This window comes from Odontesthes bonariensis, chromosome 20 (genome assembly GCF_027942865.1).
Source record: "Odontesthes bonariensis isolate fOdoBon6 chromosome 20, fOdoBon6.hap1, whole genome shotgun sequence".
NCBI lineage: Eukaryota > Metazoa > Chordata > Actinopteri > Atheriniformes > Atherinopsidae > Odontesthes > Odontesthes bonariensis.
Window position 1 is genome coordinate 19,435,500 of NC_134525.1, and position 11,509 is coordinate 19,447,008.

General features: G+C 39.0%; 1 protein-coding gene across 3 annotated transcripts in view; it reads left to right on the top strand.

Moving 5' to 3' along the window:
- The window catches only part of oxsr1b (oxidative stress responsive kinase 1b), a 40,138-nt gene extending 36,205 nt beyond the window's left edge, over window positions 1–3,933 (top strand). For all 3 annotated transcript variants that reach the window (XM_075452106.1, XM_075452108.1, XM_075452107.1), the window contains 3 exons: window positions 24–92; window positions 912–976; window positions 1,158–3,933. In XM_075452106.1, coding sequence (XP_075308221.1) covers window positions 24–92; window positions 912–976; window positions 1,158–1,232 — 209 coding nt within the window. In that variant the 3' untranslated portion in view covers window positions 1,233–3,933. The remainder of the gene's footprint in view (window positions 1–23; window positions 93–911; window positions 977–1,157) is intronic.
- The last annotated feature ends 7,576 nt before the right edge of the window (window positions 3,934–11,509 follow it).

An 11,509-nucleotide genomic window follows, 5' to 3' on the forward strand; every position in this document is an offset into this window, starting at 1 on the left:
GGTGTCATGTCGTTGCTTCTCAGACACAGCAGACGGTGTCTCCCAGGAGCTGGTGTCAGCAGGCCTGGTGGACGGGAGGGACCTGGTAATAGGTCAGTAGGGTAAACTTTCCCAATCTAGTTCAACTACCATCTTTTCTCATCCCGTTCATCTGAAGGTTGAAAACGATCGTTTAACGTTTTCACGTGCAGTACGAACAGATGCTGGGCCTCCTGCCTGAAACACTCAGTTACACTTAGACAGAAAGAAACAGGTATTTTCGGGTTGGAAATTAAGTAAACCAGTGGCAGTTCATGACAATGTCGCCATGGTACTTTGGACCAATCCTTTATCTGCGACAGTGTCCAGGTCTCTCACTTTGGGAGGACATCTTTAGCATCTTTGGCCGATTTAAAAATGTGCCACTGATACTTATTAAGGGTATAGACGAATTGGGGTGTCGTATTTTTCAGAAACATATGTAGGAAACATCCATCGTCAACATCTCTAATGTCTTTGTTTTTTTCTTTTTTCACATGCCGATTCCAGCTCGAGGAAACTTTTATCGCTTTAGTTCATCAGTCAGCAAGACCTCGGTGTTTCTGTGCTATACAACCCTGTCGCTCCGAGTGTGGCGTTTACTTTGTGCAAACGTACAGAAGAGCAGAGCAAATTTGGCAACTCTGCAGTGGTGAGGCAGTTTTAAGGGAGCGCATTACAGTGTGTGGACATGAAAGCAAAGAAGTCATGCCATTGAGTAAAGGTCAAAATAAAGTGCCGCATATCTCAGAACACAACAGGTTTGTCGAAATAGTAGTAAATCACGAGAAAGCCTTGCAGTAAAAAGTACTGCAGAAGCCCCGGAGTATCCTGTTATCTGAGTAGAAACTGTTTTGTTTTCCAATGAACTGAGTCGTAATTTCTCTTTCCAGTTGCTGCAAATTTGCAGAAAATAGTCGATGAGCCTCAAGGCAACAAAAATGTCACCTTCAAACTGGTGAGTTCGCTGGTGTCTTTCCTGGTGGTTCAGTCGTCGCACGAAACATTGTTAATTACGTTTTTATCCAAGTAACTGGAGTATCCACTGCTTAGCTGATAGTTACTTTGAGAATATACATTCCAGACAACCAGGTTCACGTAGGAAAACTTGTGTTTTTTTTCCCCATTTCTTTTCGCAGGCTTCTGGAATCGAGGGTTCTGAAATACCGGACGACGTCAAGTTGATGGGCTTCGCTCAGCTCAGCATTAGTTAAACTGTTGTTCTACCTGGGACCGTGACTTGCCTAAAAAATGTGAAAATAAAAAAAAAAAAATTTGTTTAATGCATTTTTTTTTTTTTTCCTTTCCTTTCCATGGCTGTAAAGAAACCACTACTGCCAAAGAAAACAGTACCGTTTTGCCACCCGTAGGATTATAAAATACCGCCTCGTTGAATCGGACAGTCGGCTGAAGTTTCGGAGCGTGCAGTGTGAGAATCGACAAGTTTACAGTGTATACATAGAAGCATCTACGACAACCTGTTTTCATTCACCGTTCTGATCTCCCTCGTTCTGTTTGTTTCTCTCTAATATGTGATGCATTTGCACAATCTGAACTAACGCCCTTGAATCCTGATAAATGTAACAATGCCTTATATTCATCAGAACTACTGAATGCACGCTTTTGGGGACAGCCCCAGTTACCATGTGGAGCATAATGTTTTCCTGATTGCACAAATTTATGGCTACGGCTGTCAAACTTTTTACTTCATCTCTGCAGGAGGTGGGCTGCACGTTAACTTGAGCTCCAGTAGGTTTTTCAACAAGCAATGCCAGTAGGGCTGGTTATAGCAGCAAATCCCATGAAAGGATCAAAAGCAACTGAAGTTTCGTCACTCTGTGATGCTGCACCCAGAAAACGGATTTGTTGTTGTGTCATTTTAAGAAGTGAGATAATTTCCTAAAACAACTAGGCGCCGTCGTTTTTATCAGACACATGCAGTGTGTGTGTGTGTGTGTGTGTGTAGGGGAGGGGGGGGGACTATTTTCAGCAGTGGACTTATACATCCTAATGAAGGCTACAGATTTACTGTTGATGATTTACTGTTTTATGGTATAAAAGAATAAGCTAAAGTATTCGCATCTGTGTGTGTACAGACAGTGTTCAATAATGTGATCTGTTAGTCATTGGTCTTTTTCATGGGATTTGTTGACAATAAAAAAAAAAGGCAAAATAAGAGTATCCACAAAATGATAATTGATAATTTAGTTTTTTAAGCTGTTTTAAATGAGCCAACTGATATCCTTGGAGTGACCAGGTCCCAATTTAAAATCCTTAAAAACAATCCACCTTCATGTGATGATTAACTGAAGCAGAAAGTTTTTTTGACAGCTGCAGCCGCACGTGTTTGTGTCTGGTATTAGTTTGTCTGTTTGCAATCGGTTTCAGAAATCCTTTAAGAGAAAAAAAAAAGACTTAAGGCATATTTCTTTATGTGGATGAAAAAAAAAAAACAAGTACTTGATTTAACTTCTAGTATGTAAATAATGACATTTGGCTTTGATTTGTTTTTATACTGTGTGTGTTTCACTCTGCCTTTCTTTCTCCTTCTCGTGACGCGGCCGCGTGGGTTGAAGCGCGAGGCGGCGCTGCGCGTTTGGCTTCGAATTCCCTCGTTTTGCCTCAGGTGCCGCTGCCGTCTTTGTCTCGAATGACGCTCATTCGCCATTCACGCTTCAGAAACCCTCAGCTTTTAGCCCCTTTGAGGAATTTGATTCTGTTTTTACTCCGGAGCCACCGCTGTCCTCGTGCACCGTTTATCCCCCGAGAAACTGCCCCCAGCTGTCATGAACCCCCACCCAGGCGGAGCCTGTTTAGTCTCGAGTTGTTTTAACCGACACCTGAAGGCACACAGTTGTTTTTTTCTTTTCTTTTGTTTTTTTGCCGTTCACTTTATTAAATGGCGAATATATATATATATATATATATATATATATATATATATATATTTATATTTTTAAAAATTAAGGTCACGTGACTAAACAGTTTGATCAGAAGTTTCCATTGAATCCGGAAGCAAATCGGTGGTTCTCAACACAGATGTTGCACATCCTGTAATCCGCTCTCTGGATGCTTTTTTCCCTCGCATTAATCTGCATTAATGACATGCTCTGATGGGGAGTGTTAGTCTTGCGGTTATTGGCACCAACCACAGCAAGAGGCTCATCTTCTATCCTGCTTTAATACGAAGACACGAGATGCCAGCGAGGTTTTACTATCCAATTTCACGTGATGGTGTCACGACCCTCCAGTTGCCATATAAAAACCAAACTGAATGCATTTATTTTGCTTGCAGATCAATTGTTAAGAGGAAAACTTTGTATTTTGATGATGATGTTAAATTACTCGAGCCTTAAAAAATTATCATGTGTAGTTGTTTTTTGTTTTTACTTTGGGACTTTTATTCAGACCCTCGGTGTTGTGAAGATACCCCAAATAAATATACCCGCCAATAAGTTCTCCTTGGGAGGGGAAGCAAGAAAGTCAGTGAGCCGACGTTACTTTCAGTTTGGAAATTGCAGTATTTTGGTGCCGGTGTGTCCTGATTGGCTGACAGCAGACTGGGACAGGATCAGGATCCGCGTGCATAGAGAGAAGCACGAGCGCGTTGTATACGTTGAGCCCTACTACTGACAAAGATGAAGATCTAATGGCTTTGTTTTCATCCTTCCTCCAACAGTTTCTTCTGTCCTGCTCACACACAGTCTCACAAAACTGTAGCAACTGAACAGACGACCGGAGAAAACCTGTTTCTCCAGGCAATAACTAATCAACATTGAATTATTTTTCCACCTGTTTTCTTTTTTTTTTCATTCTTCCATTTGCTTTTTTTGCTTTTCTTTTTTGGATCATTTTGGAGTTCAAAGCATGTTTCTCTTGATTGTTTTTAATCAATAAAGAGTAAGCATATCTGTCTCTTGGGATATATGTATTTTTCTTTTCCATATGTGCACCTGTGATTTTGGAGCAAGTACTTTTTAATGAAGAGTAAGTGAGAAATTGAACCAAATAACCGCACAAAAGGTCATACATGAACGCCGACACCTGAACTGATCACCAAGCATTTGCAGCATTTAGTGATCTTTACTCTCATTACTTAAGAACTACCTCAGAGTTTCCCAAAGCCCAAACCTTTTTAAACATTTCTCGGTTGTATTCACATCTGTAAAGCAGCACGTGCAGACTTGAAGTTTCTGATGTGGATCATATGGGGAAAAGCTTGCATGTCCCCAAACGCACCTCCTCTGCAGGCTTTTGATGGTAAAACTGAGCAGATTATCTGTACGAAAAGTAGTGATGAATGGGTTTTTAAGCAAGGCTCAGACTTTCATGTCGCAGTCCAGAAAGCTGCGTTTAAGTTACACACGAGCGTCCATATTAATTAAGTTAATATAACTGTTTAGGAACAATATAACCTATACCACGTGACACAAAAGTTGTACTTTCATTTTGCCTAAACATATTGAAGTCACACCTTGATAGCATTGTTTTATGTGTCGGAATCCCTAAAAACTTAAAAACTGTTTTGTAGAAGCACAAAAACTTCATAACAAAATCTCAGGATTGCGTAGGTGTGCGATCTGTTTTTGAGTTTGGTTACATTCAGGAGAGGATTTTTACACCAAACGCTAGATATATATGATAATCACTCATGTCTCCTACTGTTTGCAGCATGGCAGCTGCTGGTCCTTAAACTAGACTCCTGCTGCATACGTGACTTTTTCCTTCATAGCAGTTGGGGGACCCACTTTTGCCTCCACCAAACTTGAATAGATCAGAGTTTCCTTTAATTAGCTCAAAGTACTGTGTTCATCTAAAAAAAAAAAAAAAAAAAAACAGTCACTCAGTGGCACATAAACAAATCTATTAACACCAGATTACACCACATCTCACATGTTGTGGCCCTCATAGGTATCGCTGTACTCTAAAAAAACTAGTTTATATTTTATTTACCATGTGTTTCTGGCAGCGAAGAGAAAATGACTTCAATGACAAAAATATTGCTAAAGAGGGAACCTTGGTTGACACAGCTGAATGTGTTGATGACCCTAAAACAAAGTCGTGACCCTCAGAAAGACTTCAAAACTTTCCTACGTAGATGTCAGACTCTACTGTGCCTTGTCTGTTTTATGCAAATTACATTGCGCAGGTGCGGAGCTCTGATTGGTTAAAACGCCAAGAGCTCACAGAGGATTGGCTACCGGGGAACGGATTTCCTATAAACACCTGGGACGATGGCAGCTACTCTCTCATCTCTCTCTCCTCCCAAACAGCGTTTGCGTAACGTTACACATTCATTTTAGTTTATGCTGGTAATAATGGGCCATATTGTTTTCATTAGTTTTTTCCAGCTTTGTTAGACCAGGGAGGTAAGTGATCATCATTTTCATTTGATTTTGCTTCGTTTAGGTCAGGGATGTCCACATCCGGTCCTCGAGGGCCGGAGACTTGCAGGTTTTAGATGTTTCCCTGCTTCAACACACCTGATTCTGATCAATGCATCATTCGCAGGCTTGTGCAGAACTTAACAATCTTTTGAAGATATCCGTTTCATCTGAATGGAGACATCAAAACAAACAGGGAAAAATGCAACTCTGGAAAACGATATGTGCATCCTATTGAGTGACACTTTGTCTTGGGAATTCGAATCCGGCATGCACTAAACATGTTTTTTTTTTTTCTCCAGTTGCAAAGTCATAGAATGAAGATTTGAGTAGTCTACTGTCCTGAAAATAGCCAAATCTCCTGTTGAAACAACTTAGCATGGGAAAGTGAATAAATAGCAAATAAACTGATCACTGTAAAAGTTGGCAAGATCATTTAGTGTAAATCAAGAGGCCGTTATGTATACTTCTTGTAATTGAGATTCAACTGTTCTTTTTCCACATTCCAACGTTTAACTAGTTGTTATCCCAACGGCTGCATATGATCTCATGTTGGATATGTGACACTACAAAGGCAATGGAAACAAAAGCTTTTACATTTTCAAGATGCACTAGAGAAGTTTTGAGGAAAAGGTAAGCTGAAATCTTTCGGATAGTACAATTTCTTGGACGTGTCTGAGACTTGCCTCCCCACCAACTTTGGAAGAAAAAATTTGTCAATGAGTGCTGCTACTGTAGGAAAAAGATAATATCCTTTCATATTGTCATACACTCTTAACCCGAACTAGTTGAGTTTACTAGAAAATCGCGTGGAAACCCGTTGCCTTATCCCGTTTAAGTTTTTACAAAACATGAAACTAAACCTTTTAAGTTGTATTGGCATAGATAACTTAGACATATTCAAGTTTACATTAGTAACCTTTACTCAAAACCATTAGTTCACATAACTTATCTCTTTTCTGAGGTCTAGCCAACCATTTTAGGTCAAATGCACATAAATATATATAAAAGCATTTCTTAACATCATTTGTTGATATAAGTAATGTATTGTCTTCAAATTTTAATTAATGACTTATACTGTTTTGATTTAAAGTTTGTATATACCATTGTAGTAATGGTAGAGGTGGAGGCAAGAAAAGGCTTAGTCCAGACTTCTTCCTGCAGTAAGCACTTTTATCTTGACAGACAATTCACAGGAACTATAGTGAATTTCAACCAACCCACATGTATTCGAACAAGTGGTGGTAACTTTCTATCTCACCACTTTCAGTTATGGTGCAGATTTAGTTAAAATGCAACACGAACAAAAACCTTGTACTACACCGTCACTGCGTACAGAACATAAACATAAAACACATACAAACTCTACCACAGCACTAAATACAGCACATAACGGGGAACAGAGAGCACCCATAATGCAATGCGGCAACACACCCACAGCACGCCACAATATATTGTTTAAAAAGAAATTTGTATGGGAAGGAAGAAATTAAAAAATACTTTTAAATTGTTCAAGTTATTTTATTTCAGAAAACATTGAAATTAACAAATAAAAATTAACACAAATAATTCACTGCAGCAATAATGAATTAAGACTGGTGCAGTCCTAAGCTAACCTTTAGCAAACGTTTAGCAACCAGACCGATCTTAATAATTGCTTTACACACTCTTCCGTCTACTTAGTGTCGTTAAAACTACTTTAAAACATCCACAGTTTATTTTTAAATACACAATTCAGTTTTCTCCAAAACTCGAGCTGGTCACGCTCTCACACAGGACGGGTCTTGACTCTCAGTCGAACTTCAAATAGGCTCCGCCCCTCCCTCACAGAACGTAACTTTATATGTAATCTCTGCTTAACATGATCATTGCAGTGTATATTTTCACATTTCTAATCCAAAGAACTAATTTGATTTAGTAATTACATAGATTTTTACAAAACATAATAGAATAAGTAATGAACACTAAAACGTTTAATTGAAAACAAATTCCGGGTTTACAGTGTATTTTTGTTGTAATCTTGAAGCTATTCATTATTTGAGTTTGAGGGAGGGTAAGAACATGCGTTTTTTTTTTTTTTTTTGTGAAACCTTTAACCTTGAAAATAAGTTTGCTTAAATGAACCCAAGAACGTGATTCTTTCCATTTAAAATAGGCTAAATGTTCAGAGTCTAGACCAACCAACAGGGGCACACTGGTACATGTATGTAACTTGCTGACCTGTCACATTGAAACCTACAAAGCCTCTATTTTAAAAGGAGATTAGACTGTCTTAAGTCTAGAACACACTGACTTTTTTTTCTCTTCCTAAACGTGTCAGTACTTATATTATTTGCAACTGACACCCACTTGCCAGGTGACGATCGGGTTCGGAGGAGCTCGTGATTGAGTAAATGACCAGCTACACTTTTCACATTAACTTGTAATCTTATAGTTTAGTATCACATACAATATATTAAAAATCCTCTGGTCCTTACCAGGTCTTAAAGTTGGTTAACCACGACCCTTTATTAAACGCCTACACACGACCTAGTACACTGTCATTATTTATATAACAAAATTGCAAAATGCAGAAGCAGTGAGTGAAAAGTCCACTCTTACTGTTTCCATAGGAATCGGGTGGCTATTTAGCAGCAAGGTGCTACTAATCAAATGCACTTGATTAACAAATGTGAGCAGTTTGCTGGTCTGGAGCGTCCTGGTGGCCGTTAACACGATGCCAAGGGAGAGGGACTTCAGCAATGATCTTAGGGAAGCATTTGTTGCAGCTGGAATATAAGGTACTTTCCAAATTATTAGGAGTCCATTATTCTATAGTGAAGGATAAGTCACAACTGCACACCAGTCAAGATGGCTGTCAATCTTCCCAGGAGTTGATGCTTCAGCAAGTCCACACTGAGCTCAGATCATGCAATGCTCAGAAACTGTAAAATACCTGAGAGCTACATCTCAGTCTCTACAGGTCTCAGTTGGCATGTTGAATGTTAAAGTTCATGACAGAAATGCTGAGCAAGTGTGGCTTGTTTGAAAGGATTGCAAGAGAAGACCTTTTCTCTCTTAAGAGAACATGGAAGCACAGCTTAGGTTGGCAAAGTTGCATCTGAACAAACCCCAAAACTTAGAACAATGTCCTTTGGACAGATGACATCAAAGTGGAGATGTTTGGTCAAAATGCATGGCAGCGCATTTGGAGAAAACAGATTACCTCATGGCAACTGTCAAGCACGGTGGTGGAGGAGTGATGATTTTGGGCTTGTTCTGCAGCCACAGGACCTGGACACCTTGCAGTCCCGGAGTCCACATTGATCTCCTCTGTAGTGTTAATGTGAGGCCATTTCTGACAGCTAAAACTTGGCTGAAACTGGGTCATCAACAGGACAATGATCCCAAACACAGCATCAAATCTACAACAGAATGTCTGAAAAATAAGAGTCCTGGTGTTGCAGTGGTCCAGATCTTAGGTCAGGTTTTATAATTGCATGGAGTTGACATCTATTTCTAGTTCAGATTCCTGGAAGAGTAGTTTGCAGCTTGTCATTTCAGATGATTTAGCAACTGGTTTTGCTTGAGGTTCTGGACTTTGAGTTACTGAGTGGGTTTGCTGTGGCCTGCTCCCCTTCTCTGTAGACTTTCATGCATCGTGTTGCTTCTTGCACAGTTTGGTCTCTTTTGCTACTTTAAAAACAATGAAATCTCAAAATAATCTATATGTTTGACTTTGACACTTTATCCATGTTAGACTAAGATTTTTGTTTAGCAGAGCTTCCCTAAGTAATAACTAGCTTCAGCTGCCAGTTTTACCACAGTCTGTTTATTCTGGAGAATTATATCCCACTAATCTAAGATGAAACAGTTGAATCATAGTGGCAAAATGTGAAGTCACTTCTTATATGCAGCGGGATATTATCAGGATAAGCTTGTTTGGGCAAAAACAGAGACGGGTCACAGTCTCGGGTGTATATGATTCTTGTTGTGCTCATAAAAGCTGTGGAGAAACAAAGTTTTGAAGAGCTAACTTATACAGACACTCATGTCATGCCATACCTCTCGCTCGCTCTGGGTGCCTCCACTTACCTAAGCTATTCAGTAACTCTCCAGCAGATGGGACACTTCGCACCTAAACATTCTGCAGGATGGTGCACTGACCTGTTTCTTCCAAAACTGTCTAGAGTTTATGTATGAAAACGGCTTTTGATATTAGATATAATAGCACAGTATATCTGTATAGTTGTATTTTGAGAACTTTAGAGCGACTGAGTGAAGGAATGGTGCAGTTTTGAAGATGTGATGTCTGTCATAAGTTGCAATGAGATGTTTGACTTCGTTGCACATACTGGCAGTCAGAATGGTATAGGACTGAACTCCATGGTCCGTCTTGTGGGCGGCATCATTGCTCCAACTTGGCCATCTACCATGAGACACTCCTCGTGCTGCTGGGGGTCTCTGTACTGCTGCCTGAAACCCTCAACGTTGATCTTCAGGGCCACGCTGAAATTGCATGACTTGCCAAACCTGTAACAACACCGTACTTGGTATATCTATAAGAAAATCAAAGGAATTTTTTTATATATATATATTTTTTGTGATTATATGATTATATTTTTCTGACTGCTAAGAGATTTACCATGAATGACATGAGAAAAGGGCACAAGATAGTAATTTTGATGATCATAGGGATTATTGAGTCTCTATTACATGGGCTTCCTCTCAGCTGGTACAATGGTTATTTGTTTTCTAAGTTGTATAAATGCATTTTGCTCTTTGACTCACCCAGCTTACCCTCCTCCACTCCTTTTTATGTGAAAGTGAAGTTGGCATAATGATTGTATTATAGGATGGATTCTCTACCCATCATAGTATGCGTTTCAGTTTGTAATTTATCTGAACAACGGGGTGAGCTGAATTACAAGTTTGTACAATGTGAGCTTAATAAAGCCCATATCCTGAAGTAACATCTGTAATCTGGATAATCATTTATTAAGAGACTGACGGAAGTTTATCTGTATTAATTTATCTTGTGAATTGGTGTAAATTCTTTTTAAGTCACATAAATAAAATCAAGGCATTTTACTTTATCTTTTATTTTTACGATTTTACTGGTTAACCCTAAAAAAAAAAGGTGCAGTTTAACCTTTCCTTGATAAGCTCTTCCACAAAAGATAAATAAAAGATGCAGGCAAGATCATCTTGTGGCAGACAGTTAAAGATCTAAACTTCCTCAACAGGTACAATCTGTCCGGTCCTAACTGAAACACTCCACCTTCAACCCAATTTCATTGCAAAACTGCATGAACATTAGTATTTTTGTTGCATGAATATTTCACAAGGACTAAGTGACATGCAAAGCCGCGTTGGCGCCGCTACTTTAGAGTCAGCAGATTATCAAACAGACAGAGGATGATTAAGAGCTGACACTGGGTGAAAGTATAACTAGATGAATGGAGTTATCCTGGGGCTAAATTAAGACATTTTTGTTTGCCTTTTACCAACATGAATGAAGCCAGGAGCTTGCTGGTGTGCATTTGGCTGCCATTTTGTTGAGTGCGATAATTTTTCTCATGGGTTCCATCATATTGGCATATTACTGTGGTGGATTTTAGTCATGTGCCCCCCCCAAAAACTGAAACAGGATCTGTGTGTGTGTATATATATATATATTTTTTTTAAATTACAAATGGCAGATGAGGTCAAGACAACCTGTGGTTCTTAACTGCTGAGGTGTTTTGCTGCCTGGTGGAGAAGAATAAAACGGCACCGTATTGTAGCATAAATTCTGTTTAATCCTCAAAATTCACAAGAATGCAGTTTAACATAAAACCTGGACACCAGAATCCCAGAATGGGCTATATTTTGATCATATTGTTTCCATTTTGGAGCTTTAAGATATTATTATTTTTTGGAGCCTGAACTTTACTGAAATGATTCTTTTAATGTTTCCCCATCTAATGAGTTCCCAATAGAATGCTATTAAGGTTAAGATATGTCACCTAAAAATCAGAATGGGATTTCTCAGTCTAGGTCTCATCCTCTTATTGTACTCTTTCATCTTTTTAAATTCCCAAATTTTAAACTTATTTCCATTTTTGAAGTTGAAATGAACAAAAACA